The sequence below is a fragment of the Tachysurus fulvidraco genome, chromosome 21 (assembly GCF_022655615.1).
Source record: "Tachysurus fulvidraco isolate hzauxx_2018 chromosome 21, HZAU_PFXX_2.0, whole genome shotgun sequence".
Lineage (NCBI taxonomy): Eukaryota > Metazoa > Chordata > Actinopteri > Siluriformes > Bagridae > Tachysurus > Tachysurus fulvidraco.
The window spans coordinates 7,170,457-7,186,880 of record NC_062538.1 but is presented as its reverse complement, the minus strand read 5'-3'; the positions used below and the strand labels follow the sequence as shown (position 1 = coordinate 7,186,880).

At 36.8% G+C, this 16,424-nt stretch overlaps 2 protein-coding genes across 5 annotated transcripts in view; both read right to left on the bottom strand.

Moving 5' to 3' along the window:
* Positions 1-375: 375 nt before the first annotated feature.
* On the bottom strand, positions 376-11,756 carry sms (spermine synthase). Its single transcript, XM_027157603.2, has 11 exons — positions 11,562-11,756; positions 6,747-6,867; positions 4,999-5,086; positions 4,572-4,636; positions 3,697-3,872; positions 3,445-3,599; positions 2,617-2,706; positions 2,290-2,404; positions 2,077-2,156; positions 1,810-1,925; positions 376-1,459 (listed from the first exon to the last, which is right to left on the bottom strand). The coding sequence occupies exons 1-11, from the start codon at positions 11,605-11,607 to the stop codon at positions 1,429-1,431; spliced, it is 1,083 nt and encodes a 360-aa protein (XP_027013404.1). The 5' UTR covers positions 11,608-11,756; the 3' UTR covers positions 376-1,428.
* A 1,050-nt stretch (positions 11,757-12,806) lies between these two features.
* Positions 12,807-16,424, bottom strand: part of cnksr2b (connector enhancer of kinase suppressor of Ras 2b) — a 38,486-nt gene continuing 34,868 nt past the window's right edge. For all 4 annotated transcript variants that reach the window (XM_027157263.2, XM_027157276.2, XM_027157271.2 and 1 more), the window contains 2 exons: positions 15,305-15,504; positions 12,807-14,540 (listed from right to left, as the gene is read on the bottom strand). In XM_027157263.2, coding sequence (XP_027013064.1) covers positions 14,490-14,540; positions 15,305-15,504 — 251 coding nt within the window. In that variant the 3' untranslated portion in view covers positions 12,807-14,489. The remainder of the gene's footprint in view (positions 14,541-15,304; positions 15,505-16,424) is intronic.

The window sequence follows — 16,424 nt, the reverse complement described above, 5'->3', positions numbered from 1 at the left end:
CATAATACAAATATAATGAACTGAAAATACATATTGTCTACTTATGTTTGCCTAACACAAAACATTGTTTAATTCAGTCTTTTATTTATTATCCATAATGTCATCTGTTATGTTAAATGTAGGCTTTTTCCCAATATAAATATTTGTCTTGTTAAAAGAATCGTCACATGTTGACACAGAGATTGTAGTCCAGACCAATGTACAAATGAATCACAACTGGAAATAGTTTTAGATTGTGTGTGTATCAATGTATTTGGGATATACGTATTAACGTATAAAGTATCTGCTCATTTATTAAATATTTACAGTAAGTGCATTATATGCAATTTAAATGACAAAATTAAAGAACTTAAAAATGACTCATTTGCAAACTAGTGATGGGTCATGGGAATAGTTTTAATGAAATATTCAATTTACCTCTGTACCTTATGTTTTTTCTTCCAAAAGCATTTCATCATCATAAATAGGCTGAACTGAATCTTCAATTCGAATCCCCCTCTGTTTATCAACCATATTCAGTTATTGTATATGTCAGTAAAAAATAAATTTGATAGACATGTCTGCAGCCAGTAAAAGTTCTCTCCAAGTTTCTTTAATAGCTGTGTATCACTCTGGTTACCTCATTGTTGTTTTTTTGTTTGTTTGTTTTCAGAGCAAAATTACGGTGTATTCGCTGAAATAAATCAAAATCAAATAAATAAGGTAAATGAAACACCTTAATATGGATTTTAAATGCAAATATGTGGGAACTACATTCAGTGAAAGCCTCTTTCCTTCAAGCACATGTGGCAAATGCACAGAAAACAAACTTGAATGTACAAATAATTTTTAAAAAAAAAATTCACAGTTCAGCTTATTAAATTTTAAATAAACTCTGCCACTGCAGAACCCTTTTCCCTTTTAACAAGTGATTAAACAGAAAGGATCCTACTGGAGCACCCTCAGCATCAACACTGCTATTAAATTTCCAGTGGGTCAAATCACACTCAAAGCTCAGTAACAAAAGGAAGGAAAAAAGTAAACACACACAACAAGATCAGTGAAGCTACAGTAAAAAGCATAATTTATCATAAAATCAGAATGCAAAAAGTCGGTTGTCTGATGGTTCACTGCACTCAGGTGGAAAACTTGCTTAATTACCCTTCAGGTTTCAGTGTAATCTGCAGCGTCGTGTCCTTTCGCGTACACACAAAAACACACAGGGCCACAGTGTTCACTAACGGGTCAATATAGAGCAACCGCACAGTACATCTTCTAACAAACTTAAAACAAACATACAATCATTGTGTGATTTCAAAAATAAAAATAAAAAATGGCATCTAAAAAAAGGAGGGTGCAGAGGGAGAGTAAAACAGTGCATGGAGAAATGTGTGCATGTTTCCCCTCAGTGCATCGAAGGGTGAAGCGTCAGCAAGCAGTGACCAAGTGTTACTTCTTCCAAACGGTGTAGAACATCCATCTGGGGCATCATTATTAAGGATTATTTCTAATAAAGGTGAAGGACACAATAATCTACACAATCACATACTACAGGGTTGTGCAGATGCAGCCTGATCTGTAGGATATGATTTACTCTTTTCCAGCTGTTAATTATTTCAAACATCCCTAGTCTAATCTTCTAAATGCTACATATCAAAATGATTTGATTTAAAATGTCCCGAAAACATTTAGAGTTGAACTATTTTACATTTGATGTACTCATGCCACACAGAGAGACAGTCACCATGTCACTTAGACACCTAGTCTGTACCATGTCAAATACCAGACCCTGTGTGTTTGGGGAGTTCAAAAGTTAATGGTGAAGGATACAACTCTAGGTAGGAAGGAACACACACCACCTCTTTGGAGAAATCTACCTTGCATGAAAGCTTTCTCAGCAACCCCTCATACTCACTAAGTGCCTCAGTGAGATTCACGCAGTTACCCTGTAAGAAGAGCATAGAGATTTATTATTGCCATTTTCAAGCAGAAAATAATCATAATCCACTGAACCTTAAGATACCAAGAGATCCCCTTCCCTAGTATAACCCCTACAAATAAATGTCATTAACTCCAACTGCTGACACACACACTCACCTGGGAAAAGTACTTGCCAGTAGGTCGTAGAACTTTGATTGATAGATCCAGAATGAGCCTCAGGAATTCCCACGTTGACTCTGCAAAGATGCAGATTTTTAACTGTTAACCGGCTGCACAATTACTGTGTTGTTACAATTTAGAAAGTTTTGAGAAACCTTCAGCTTTGATTTTGAACAAGGTTTATACAAAGGCATAAATATGAACACAAACCCTCCTCAGGTGCTGTAGAAATGGGGATTGCGGTTAGATCATTGATGACATAATCAAATGTCCTTCCCTCTTCTACAAACTTTTTAAGTATTGGAACACAGTCCTCTACCAAAACCTGTGGTAGGGAAAAAGAATGGAGGTACATCCGTGAATCATGGTGCATAGATAGATGGATGGATGGATGGATGGATGGATAGATATATAGAGATGAACGGCTAAAGAATCTGAATGTTTTATTAATTTTCCTTAAACAAACATCATACGTTCCTAAGATATTAAGACGTCTTTTTGAACTTATTATACTACAAACATCTCTTTTGTCCTTACTTCATAACAATCCCCTTTCAAGTTATCCAGAACATTCCCACAAGTCTTCCTCATGTGTGTCCTGCATGCGTCGATCACCATCTGGTCTATGTGCAGGTGGCATTAAGGAAATAAAGCACTACAAATCTTAACTGCATTTCACTATGGAATAATAAAGAAAAATAAAATAAAGGATTTCAGTGATCATAACTTTAGCCCTGTATTAAAGGATGTGGACAGACACCTCATCCTCAAACCTATATGTGTTTCTTGAACATCCCTGGGTAACCTTAGGGAAGGCTTTTAACTTGATTTTGGAGTGTGGCTGTGGGGTTTTGTGATCATTATGCTAAAAGAGCATTAGCAAGGTCAGACACTGATGTCAGTTAAAGAGGCCTGAGGTAGAGCCGGTGGTCCAGTTTGTCTTCATTGTGTTCAGTAGGGTTGAGATCAGGACAAACCATATTTCATAAACCGCCGTCATGTTGCCGCATGTGTGGGACTTAGTAATTATTGTAATTATTATTGTAAATTATTTTAATTTCCCCAAATTACCTGTTTTTATAATACAATTCAATATTTTCATTTAGATCTTAGACAAAGTGAATTTTAAGAAAGTATTGTTATACACACATCAGTTTGATAGTTAATATAATCATTATTATTTAAATATAGTAAAAAAAAAATCCTATAAGCAGGTGTCCTTTTATACTCGCATAACCTTATAGAAACAGTTAAAACAGTTTAGAAAACAAGGCTAGATAAACAATTTTCTTGTCCAATGACATCCTCTACACTGGAGTCAAGAGAATAAAATAGGCCTCAAATAAATAAAAGTTTAAAGGATATTTCCACCATGGTGATCATCTTTGGTTTGAGCTTGACGGCTTCAAAAAGGATGCCTCCATCTCCTCCACCCAGGATCAGGATCTCTTTCCCAGCGTAATGCTCTCTGCCATTGCCCATAATGGCCTGTGTGTAGGGCAAATCGCTTTCTGCTAAATCTACAAAGAATTGATACACACATCATCAACACATGTTCATGTTTGGTCAAAAAGTCCTAACAAAAGCTGTAAAAACAGTGTGGTGTGTGCAACGTACTAACGTCCCCGTTGAGGATGAGGATATTGCCGAACTGATGCGAGTGCAGGATTTTGATGTTTTGGTACACAGAGTCTTTATCAAACACAACTTCATCGATGTCATATTCTATGAGCCTGCCGTCAGCTGTAGGCCAGTACCTGTCCACCTCTCCCCCTCGCTGCAGCGCAGGGAGCCTGACATTAAAACAATACACACATACAAATTTCTACAAACGCACTCAGCAATCACGCCGCAGAGAAGAAACACAAATGGTAGACGCAGAATACAGAAAACCATCCTACACTTAAAACATGGACTGTATCAAGATGATCAGTATGTCCTACGCTGCCATATATGAAGACCATTGTTTTTAATATTAAAAACCTTAGTGCAGTGCAATTTGTCTAATAGCTTCCAGCTTCATGATAAAGGGTAGAGTTGCAGCTATCAATCAGATCCAGCCTGGATGTAAGTGGAGGTGCCATTTACTTGCTCCTTCCCTTCATCATCATGTGTATATTTCATAGATATTTCCCTCTGGAGGCTATAAACACACACGCAGATAAAATTCTGCACACACATTTTATTTCTATTATAGGATGGATATATATAGGTATATAATTTCTATATTAAGTTGTAAACAGGACATAAATAGTAGAGATGCAAAAAGCAAGGTGTTATCCTACAGTTAAAACATGGACTCTGTTAATTCATGTCCAAAGTATGTGTATGTTTTATGGATGTACATCAGCACGTGTACAGCACACACACACACACACACACACACACACACACACACACACACACACACACACACACACACACACACACACACACAATTTTGGGATGTATATTTAGAACTGTGAACAAAATAAAAAGTCTGAAATTCTCACCTCTTCACCCTCTGGATAGTTCCATGTAGCAGGATGTTCAGCTTCGTCTCTAGTGCATTCAGTAGCTGTAGAAAATATCAGAGTTAATTTGAATTAAAGAAATGAATCAATAAACAAGCAAAGCTTATATTTATTAGATACTAAAAGAGCATTTGACAAAATGAGGTGTGGGTGAGAACATGTTCTAAGACTGTAAACAAGAAAAGAGGCTATTTTGTGTGAATGGTCATGGTTGCCTTTGCAACAAAGTCTCATGCGCCTTAAAGCTTCCGTATTAGCGTATTTGTATAGGTGTGCTATGAACATATTTTGCATGTTTGACTCTGAAATCTGCCATTCCCTTGAAGCTTTAGTATCACAGTAACTTAAGCATCACAACCTGGAGACCGCAGTTTCTGGTATGGCAACATAAGCCATGATTACTCACACTGTCCACTTGTGCTAAATCGTCTCCTTCACAACACTGCAGGTCAAAAGTCACCAGACCTTGAGAGAGCAGTCTCAGGATAGCAAATCTGTTCATGGACAAAATAGTGAATTAAACTTTATTGGCATCACAGAAATTATATTCATGTAGATTATATATCAATAAATTCTGAGTAACCAAAACAATGTCAGAAAAAAAGAGAGCTTCGGATTCTGCAAAGAGCAAGATTTCTTTTTCTGCTGAACAATGACTGAAACGAAGAATGCAAGTGGAATAACAGATTGTGTATCAATAAGGTGGATACATGAAGGTGTTAAACAAGGATTAATTAGAAATGTACCTTCCTTGCACTTTGTCACTCCACCACAGGGAACATGAAATGGATTATGCAAGTGATCTATTTATAAACCTTTAAACTTAATGTGTTACTGTTAAACTAACCGACTTGAACCTTCTGATCATGCGATGTTATGTTATAAATCCCAAGATCGACCTACACGGGTCTGCAAAAATGTAACCTCCACAATGTATTTTTTTTTAAATCTACCATCCAACATATCCAGTCAATGCACTGACTTCTAGCTTGGGGCAGCTTTATGTGGTTATAATTTCTAAACACACATCTATCGCATACATTAAAAACATGGGGCATGACAGCAAGAGAAACGTTTAGTATATTGTTTTGCTTGACAAATATAGTCAAATTCCATAAATACATAAAAAAAATTAAGCAGTATATATTTTAATTTGTTTATTATACTGTATTGCCTTTTACTTATCACCAATTTATTTTGGGAACACACTCATCAACTACTAGCTGATCAAGCCATGAGAAACACCACATGATGGCCACTGGAAACAGATGTTTTTCCCCCAAATAATATTTGGAATTATAATAGAAGCTTAAGCTCCTTTATCAAGAATTCAAGTCCCTCCAAAAATGTGTTTGTCCCAAATAAAATGTACCTTGTCCAAGGCCTGCTTCATACCAGATAAAGTCAACACAAAGGCCTGTCAGCTGTGTTTACTACGACACACGTAAAAGGAAGTGTGTGCCAAAGCCCTTAAGCCAAATACACAAAGGCCCTAAAGTGGCCCTGTTCCCATCTAAACATGGCACATTGTTGGCCAGAGGATGCATTTAACTACCCAATCATCAGTTATCCCAATAAAGGTCTGTACATAAAAGCACTCATGGCATTTTCAGAGAAGGGTCCAGGGAGCATTTGTAGTTGCAGGTAAATGTTCCAGCTACAGAAAAAAATGCAAATCCTCTATGGAATGAAATTGCTGAAGGCATTTTATCCTCATGACTCATAACCCATCACTAGAAAAGGAAAATGGAAGTTTTAACCACTCAGCAATTTCATTTTATTTCAATTTAATGTTCAGTTTGGCCATTAAATCCAGATTCACTGATATTTTAAAAATCTACTTAAACCTAAAAATTTGTACATTTACACTGGGGGAAACTAGTCAACCATTTTATTGCACTGCTTATAGAATCTAAGTCAAAACTGATACCTGACGTTACATGCTAATGCACAATGATTGTTTTGCACCAGTCCTTTCAGTCTACCAGCAGATACAGAGGTTGCCATTCTAGGTTGATGCTTTAAACTGGTGGAAATACAGGCATCAATGTCATGCATTCACTTAACTGGAAGTCCCATAGCAAACCAATATCTTTAGATTCAGTCCGATTTGCACTAAAATAATTTACCATGGTGGGGAGTGATGGTGCTTACCTGCCATTCTTGCCAATAAATGTGGCCAAGTATCCATGTCCCTCTGTGTCATGAACAGTTTCTGTCATTTCCTGCTCTTGAAATATAGACTGCAGGCCACGAACAGTCGCAGAATGGTCAGCTGGAACAAGAGAAGGAAAGCAGATGGAGAATATGCTGACAAAGTAGTAATCAGCCTTACTACTTACTTGTATGACCTCTACCTCAGGGAAGAGAATTAGTGCTTCTGTCTCACTGACCCTGGGAATAAATCTATTGATTGAGCTTATACAGCACAAACAACTCAGACACATTATATACCACCATACTAAAATCAAGATTTACTGTTGTGGCAGACAATCTCATCTTGTGAAACCAGAGCTGCATGACATGACATATCACATTACATTCCTTAAGTGATTAAGTAAGGAGGTTAAAATACAAAAGGTTATTATACTAAAGTTGTTTTTATTTGGTTGAAATGTCAAATTCTGGTGTACATTTTCAGGCATTATTATACTATAGGTTCATCATAATAAGATGATCTAGGATGTCACTCTGATGCTGAAAAATGTACTACCTTTTGTCAATTTGCTAAAAAGTGGGTCTTCTGTATAATTAATGAAATGTCCTAAATACACATTTGGGAGGAATAAATGAAAAAAACTGCATTCAGTTGCTATAGTTGTGTGCTTCTTGGTACGGTTCTCAACATTATCTATTTACATCATCATGTTTATGTAATTTCCGGTGTTGTGCCAGGGAATCGAGACACTCATTCTCATAGATATTCTTTTTTATAATATAAAATGTGATAACAGATGTCTTCACTTCAGTTTAGAAACATTTAAAGGAAAATGCTTCTTTTATTACTGCTTTATAAAAAATTCAAAGCATTGTGTGTAAATTTTAATTTAGTTGTACGTAATTTAAAACTATTGTACGTAATTATGTTTTTTGTGAAGTTGGATCCCAAAATCTACGGCCACAACAGTTTACAGATACGAGATTTTGTGTGTTTGTTCAAATACGACTCCAAAATGTACGACTATGACAGTTTACACAACGCTTGTTTTCACAACACCTCTTTTTTAAACACGAAAACGGTCTGCGAAACAACTGTCAAAAATACGTCATCACGTTCACAGGCATTACTATCCGAGGAAAGATGAATCGATTCCACGAAGCGCGCATGCCCCCCGCCCTCTTCTAAACCACTCATAGAAACCACTGGCGCCGAAATGGCGGGTTAGTTATCACTAATAACAGAGAGAATTTTGTGCTAACACTTTAAAATAATGGTCTGTTGGTAACGAGTGACTATGCAGGAAGTAATAGGTAGTACTGCATTAACACTGAGCTTAATACTACTAACTAATATGGAAGCAAGATGAACTAAGCAGTATAAGTAATAGCATAAGGAATCGAACCCCGACCCTGGAGCTGTGAGGCGAACGTGCTAACCACTAAGCCACCGATATGTTTTCAACCAATTAATCTTGAATGTCCTTTAATACCACCCATATCATAGTCTTTAACCAGCTGTGATTTCTTAATATAATGAGTTTTGTTTTTCCACAGAAATTGGAAAACGATCGAATTAGATTTCTTAACATTAACTGTAGAAACATACAGGGAGTGGCATGGATAGATTATTTTGGAAATAGCTCAAAGATTTCCTTATATCTATTAACTGGTTAGAAAAGTTAACGTCTTCTCTTCTAATAGCATTTTTAGATAAAACTATTCCTAAATATTTCACTTCGTCTTTAACCTAAATTGAAGAGATGATAGAGTCCGTTGATGAGTGAATGGGAAGTAGCTCACATTTTTTTAATATTAAGGGTAAATCCTGAAGCTTTAGGGAAAATCGAGACTGAATTTAGGGCAACATCAACCATGAATTTATTCTTTAAAAGGATTGCTGTGTCGTCTGCAAATTGACTAATTTTAAATTCCTTTAGATCCCATGCAAATCGGCGTTATGATTAATGAGTAATATAAGTGATTGAGTGGCTAGAATAAACAGTTTGGGAGAAATCAGGCATCCCTGCCTAATACCACGGAGCACTTCAAACCTAGGAGTTATACTAGGATTCAGGGATACAGAACTATATGTCAGTATAAAACATCTTAATTATTTTACAAAAATTACTCCCAAAACCTAAAAACTCTAAGATTTCAAATAAAAAAGTATGTTCAACAGTATCAAATGCCTTGTAAAAGTCAAGAAATAAAATAAAAAACATTATTTTAAAGTGTTAGCACAAATTTCTCTCTGTTATTAGTGAAAACTAACCCACCATTTCGGCGCCAGTGGTTTCTATGAGTGGATTAGAAGAGGGCGGGGCACATGCGTGCTTCATGGAATCGATTCATCTTCCCTCGGATAGTAATGCCTGTGAACGTGATGGCGTATTTTTGACAGTTGTTTCGCAGACCGTTTTCGTGTGTAAAAAAGAGGTGTTGTGAAAACAAGCATTGTGTCTGTAAACTGTCATAGTCGTACATTTTGGAGTTGTATTTGAACAAACACACAAAATCTCGTATCTGTAAACTGTTGTGGCCGTAGATTTTGGGATCCAACTCCACAAAAAACATAATTACGTACAATAGTTTTAAATTACGCACAACTAAATTAAAATTTACACACAATGCTTTGAATTACGTACGATTATTATTGACAGTGTTTTTATTCCATATAAAAGCAAAGTAAAACATACGACAATGTTTAATTAAATGTTTACATATTGTTGTTTATGCAATGCACTCTATCTGAGGCAAATTTCATATTGTTTCATACATTTTCATATTGTTTCATACATATGTTTCAAAACATAAATTCTGTGAGTTATATTTAAGAAAAATAATACACTGCCTCAGTAGCCTTTCTCTACCTATTGAAAATAGGTAGGTATTGAAAATCTTTGTTCTTCATTTTAAACATTATTTGTGACAAAATTTACAAGTAAAAAAATATTTATAAATGCTTCCTTCCTTGTGCAACTCATTTTACAATGCAAACGATCCTGAGCATTCAGAAAATATGCAAATTACCGTCTGAAGTCATCGGGTGTTTAGAGAATATACTGAGCTTTGAAAAGAGTTGACAACACTGGTCACTTCGATACATTATTGCTCAAGAAGCCCACTTAGCTATCTAAGGAAATCATTAAAAAAAGGTTAACACACAGAACACTGGGAATGTGGTAGCCTAGTGGTTAAGGTGTTGGATTACTGATAGGAAGGTCATGAGTTTGAATCCCAGGTCCACTAAACTGCCACTTACAGTAGTTCCAATCAGGGAGTGTTTTATAGTGACTGTATGTGTCCTGTAACCTCTCACTAGGAGCTGTACACAAAATCAAGATCATGATGAGCAGTGAATCTGGATCCTACACAGGGAATACTGGGAAGAGATGGGAATACACCACGGATGGAATGCCAGTCCGTTATATGGTGCTATGTATTGACACAATCACTAACTAAGGCCCTGGTATCAACATGCACCCTGGGTAATCGGATCACAAGCAGACAGAGCAAAGTACAGATGTGAACAGGCTCAAATGCATTATGACATTGTGCACCTTCCAAGTCATCAACAAAAGGTCATTACATATGAATGTAAAATATTATGTAGCACCACAAAGTGGCCTTGACGACATCTCCCTGACATTGGAGATGAGTGATATGACAAGAAATATACAGTTTGTATCATTATATGCTTTTTTTTTTGCATGTACCTTGTGGTGGCCTTGGAACTAACACAATGTAATACACGGTATGATGCACAGTATGATATTTAAATCCCAGGTCCACTAAACTGCCACTTAGTTCAAATCCCATGTCCACCAAGCTGCCACTAATGATCGGAGGGTCATGAGTTCAAATCCCAGGTCCACCAAGCTGCCACTACTGATCGGAAGGTCATGAGTTCGAATCCCAGGTCCACTAAGCTGCCATGCTGGGCCCCTATGCAAGGCCCTTAAGCCTCAATTGCTCAGTTGTATAAACTGAAAGAAAGTGGATAAGGGTGTCTGCTAAATGCTGTAAATGTAAACAATAAGCAATGTAGTCGTCGCATTGTGTTTTATTAGTATGACGAACGCTTTTACAGCTGCAGCAGATGGGTAATGAATGATTTAGAAGTTGTGGCATGTTTACGTGCCAGGTTCCTGGTAGCACAAAGAAACGGAGATTAAAACAGATTAACAGTGATGCACTTGACTGACTGGAACAATCCCGGAGATTTTAAAGTACAGTGGCTTTATGCGCGTTCTCTGATATGTAAACATATCACGTACAGCTGCTTAATATAGCAATTATACCTAAAAATACACTGCTGCTAGTAGCCGCTAGCTACTGTACAGTCTGGGGTCTCAAATCGACAGCGTTGCAGCTAATAACAAATTGACAAAGAACCCTGAATTCACACGTATTAATGAGCTATTCGACTGCTTTGTGTGTGTGTGTGTGTGTGTGTGTGTGTGTGTGTGTGTGTGTGTGTGTGTGTGTGTGCGCGCGCGCGCGTACGTTGAGTTGCAATTCACTAAGCGCATGTTGAGAAGAGAGTTAGCTTTAGCACACATGCTACATTCTTAAGGTCAAAAAATCCCCTACGTTAAAGTATTTTATTTAACAAATGTCTATTCAGACATTTTGTGGGTACATTTCGCCGCTAGTGCGTATAACACCTACACAAAGACGTTTCTGGTGTTAGGCATTAATTCTAAAATAAACCGGTACCGCGAGGAGAGAAGAGGCCCGTGTTTGTGCTGCGAAGACCCGAGCCGCCGCCGCCGCCTCCTCATTCATTCACCTCTATACGCCGCTTACCTGGTGCAGAGAGCTTGAAGTCGAGGGTGTAATGTCGCACTGCCATGATGGGACAGGGCCGTCTGCCATGCCTGGAGAAGGCGGCCGGTGTGAAAAAGGGATGAGTGTGTAGCGGGATTTAAACGCGCGCAGGAGGTGAAAAGTGGAGCTGTTGTGATCTTCGCACCGGTGCTATAGAAGTAGGCGGAGGGCAGCTCTGTCTACACACTGCTGGACAGGAGGTGGGGAGGAGGAGTGTAGTGGTGTCATATACAATTACTGCTGTCTTACAGCGCCAGGTTTGATCATACTGTTTTATAGTGACTGTATGTGTCCTGTAACCTCCCACTAGGAGCTGTACACAAAATCAAGGTCATGATGAGCAGTGAATCCGGATCCTATACAGGGAATAATGGGAAGAGATGGGAATACACCACGGATGGGATGCCAGTCCGTTATATGGTGCTATGTATAGGCACAATCACTAACTAAGGCCCTGGTATCAACATGCACCCTGGGTAATCTGATCACAAGCAGACAGAGCTAAGTACAGATGTGAACAGGCTCAAATGCATTGTGACATTGTGCACGGTCCTAGTCATCAACAAAAGGTCATTACATATGAATGTAAAATATTATGTAGCACTATCGTCTGATGCATAAGTGGCCTTGACGCCATCTCCCTGACACTGGAGATGAGTGATATGACAAGAAATATACACAGTTTGTATTATTATATGCTTTTTTTTGCATATACCTTGTGGTGGCCTTGGAACTAACACAGTATAATACATGGTATGATGCACAGTATGATAGCACATCGATACAATCTTCAATATCGATTGGTTGGTTGATGATATATATATATATGTCCTGATGTGCCGATGAAAAGCCGTGCTAAAATTTATCAAGAAAATGCTTAAATATCACCACCTATCCCGTTCTTTAAATTATAAACTTATCTTTTGAAACATCTCCAACATAGAGGAGTATAGCAGCTACACACAAACAAACCTGCCCTTGCCTGAGGTCATAAACGGATTCTTTAGACTGTAGGTGTTTTTCCAAAACACCTTATACATTCTCATATATCAGCATATTCCCCATGAGTCTTATTAATCCTATTTCTATTTCAGTCATTGTGCATCTTGACATCTAACAACTGTTCTTCTTATCACTTGTTGCATCCATAAGCAGTAATTCCCTCACTTTTATGTATAAAGGACAACATCTCAAGAATTTTACAGTGCTGATGTATATGAAACATTTAACAAAACATCAAATTGTTTATTGTTAAAATTATTTTCATCTCAGAGATACAGTACAACAGGATAATTGCTTATAGGTTTCATCCTGTCAAAGGAATCAACACCATCATTTATCTTCAATTAAAACACAGCTCAAAATATAAAACCACATACAAACCAGTGGATAAATATCATGCTTACAAAAATAGACAGCGTTTCACTGGTTAACCATTTTAGTTTAGCATTATTGTGTATTTAACACTATATTCTTGAATGTTTTGCACTGTACTATGAGTTGATTCCAGGGTCAAAGGTCATAAGCCACACAGAAGACAGCCAGATGGAAGCATAGACAAGGATGACATGTTTGATATACAACCATCTTTCTCTCTTTGTTTTACAACAATAAATACACATAGTCATTCCATATGTTATACCTATTGACAAACACTGTTGTACAGCTATAAAAGTTAAAGAATCTGCGATTTCCAATTAAGAACTTAAAGCCAATCACACACACAAAAATCATAACTTTTACTGTTGCCATGCAAAGTAAAATAACACAATCAGTAGTTGAGGAACATCTATACCAGCAGTTCTGTGTTTCATGTTCAGTCAGTGTAGAGGACCAACACTCAAAGGAAGTGCAGTCATTTGGTTTCTCAAAGGCCAGTATTTGCTAAACAATACATAAACTTCAAAGGTTTCAACAGACCATAATTTAGCAATATACCGATATACAAAATAATGCCTTCATATGCACATATTAACAGTGTGCAAATATGGAAACAAATCAGGAGAAATAAGGAAGACATGGCAAAAATATGGCAAGTAAAATGAGCTCAGAGGACAGTAATAAAGATCGAATAAAGATCTAATAAATACGATGCCAGTCAAAAGTTTCTGAGCAATCATTTTTGGTGGCATTGCCGGATGCATTGCTATCTCACAGCTCCATTATCCCTGTTCTGATCTCAAGCTTGGGTTAATGTGTGTGTGCATCTTATTCATGTTTCTATGGATGTGTTTGCCTGCTGCCCCATGATGGACTGGCATCCCATCCTTGTATGTATGCCATGATTTCCTGAGACAGGCACAAGACTTTAAACATAAATATACAAGGGAGTAGGTAGAAGTGAACTGAGAACAGTTTGTGGCTTTTTGTCTTATTGGAAATAAGCACTCATATGCACACAACATGTACATTTATATTTCAGTTGATATTCATTCATTCATTCATTCATTCATTCATTCATTCATTCATTCATTCATAGTAATCTCTTTATGCTGAACATTATCCAGGGATGCCAGGCCAACACAGGGCAGAACACACACATTTACCTTCAAATTTACACCCCAAAGTAATTAAGAGTAGCCAATCCACCTACCATCATAATTTTGGGAGAGAAAACTGACAGGACAATGTGAACTAAGGACTGAATTCTGAACCCTGTAAAGTCTGAACTGTCTAATAACCTTTTTCTCTACTAAAGTCTTTGATGGAAATCAAGCTTAATATTTTTCTTCAAAAACCATTGACTGGCAGTGTACATGTAAATCAACCTCCACAAAGAAGCAGAGATGAAGAGAACAGAACTAGAGCAGAGATAACACTCCTCTCACATTACAGTATACAATCTTTATGTACAGATGTAAAGACTGTCGTTTTCTAGGCTACTCTCCTGATTGCCACCGGTTTTCCTTACACATCCCGATGAATGATCTTTGTCTCAGCCTCTTTTAGCGGGACATCCTGTGAGAAGATAAGTTGCATTCATTTATTTATGCAAAATAAATAACAAATAAAAGACAATGTAGTGAAGACTTTTTAAATACTATAAAATGTCCAGGTGTGGCTATTGGGTCTGGATTTACTGTGCTTCCCTCCATCACATAATATACCTTTCCTTATAGTGTTACTGGAGTTTGAGAACAATTTTTCATAGTTACACAATCTTAAAACAGAATAATATGTTATAAAAATTTAATTAAATTTCAAAAACTTTCAAAAAATTTCAAAAAATTGGATTCTATAGTGACTTTGTTACGATAAAGGAGCCAATAATGTGACGCATGTGCTGCAGAACTAACATATACATTTTAGCACAGGTAATTTTGTAGTTTAATGTAATGCTACATACCTACACTGGACCTTTTGTTATTGGAAAGCACTTTAAATAAACAGAAACCATAGCAGAATCATATTTATGTATTTATTTGTGTAATGGCTATGATAGTTCATGTAAATGTGCATATATGATCCAGTATTTGAGAAATTGAGGCCTGATTTGTGTGTCTGTAAAAATGAAGTTTATAGATTTAATAATAAATCACTGTCTAGTGTTAAATGACAGCCTTTTTGTCTCCTTCATGTCAGGACTGCAGTCTGGTAGTTTCAGTTCTTTAGAATATACAGTAATACAGTACAATATCTTGTATTACTGCTTATTGGGATGTGTCTAGATATCATGATACAGCCTGCATAAATCTCTTTCCCCAAATCTAATATTTGCATACCTTAAATGTGTTCTGAAGAATGCGCAGGCGATGCAGTTTTTCATTAAGCAAGGGGTCATTACCACGGCGGACAAATGAGCGCTTGTACTCCAGACGCGTGGGGGGCATCTGCTCATTCACGGGGGATAGACTGGCCCTCTCTAGTGCTCGATACAGATCACACAGCGAATCAGTCTGGTGCCTGCGTTCCCGCTCCATACCTGCACAGGGCAGCACAGAGCAACAGAAACGGGCCATTAGTGCTGAGCAATACTGGGCCTTTATTTACATGGCAAAGGGAAAGCAGGTCACAAAAGTTAGGATCGTTCATGTGGGTAATAAGCTGTTCATGTGTTTGGCAGGACAGATATTGGAAAAACAAAAAGACTAAAGATTATTGTTGCTGGCCTTCAGATGTTCTATAAACACCATTCACAAAGCAGTCAGTCAAACAAGAGGTGGCACTTTATAGATAATTGTAATATACACTAATAACAATCTAGCCAGTTGGTCTCTGGAACACTAGAGGAGATCGTGAAAAAATTATTTTATCTCATGAAACTAAATCTGTCCTTACACGGAATCAGAGCATCCATGACAAAAAAATAAATTTCTTAATAGGTTAATTTAATATTTACCTAAATTACTATTTCCCTGACTACTCTTCCTTAGCATTACATGCTAACAATATACCTAACACTAGCTAAACTGAATAGCACCACATATTGTAGCATCATTTTTTATAACAACCAAGCATATAGATTAACCTAAAACTCTCAAAGCCAACAAGCAATAAGGCAAAAAATTCAGAAATTCAGTTTATATCAAGCTAGGGATAAATTGCATCAGCTTCCAAAAACATGCAACAAATAGCACTGCTAGCATCATAAGGATCCTTAATTAAATGTATTATCCATTTTGTTCTACCAAAAAAGCAAATTAGTATTCGTGGAAGTGTTTTATTTAATGACCCATTATCTAATAATGATTAGTGAACACATATATATACATATATACGTATATATATATATATATATATATATATATGTTTTTATATATATTTTTTTATATATATATATATATATATGTATGTATATATATATATATATATATATATATATATATACATACATATATATAT

Coding starts and splice junctions, on each gene's coding strand:
- sms (XM_027157603.2), bottom strand. CDS start 11,607: ATGGCAGTGCGACATTACACCCTCGACTTCAAGCTCTCTGCACCAG. Junction 4,637..4,998: donor ATTTAGCACAAGTGGACAGT/GTGAGTAATCAT, acceptor TATTTTCTACAG/CTACTGAATGCACTAGAGAC. Junction 1,926..2,076: donor CTGGCAAGTACTTTTCCCAG/GTGAGTGTGTGT, acceptor CTCTTCTTACAG/GGTAACTGCGTGAATCTCAC.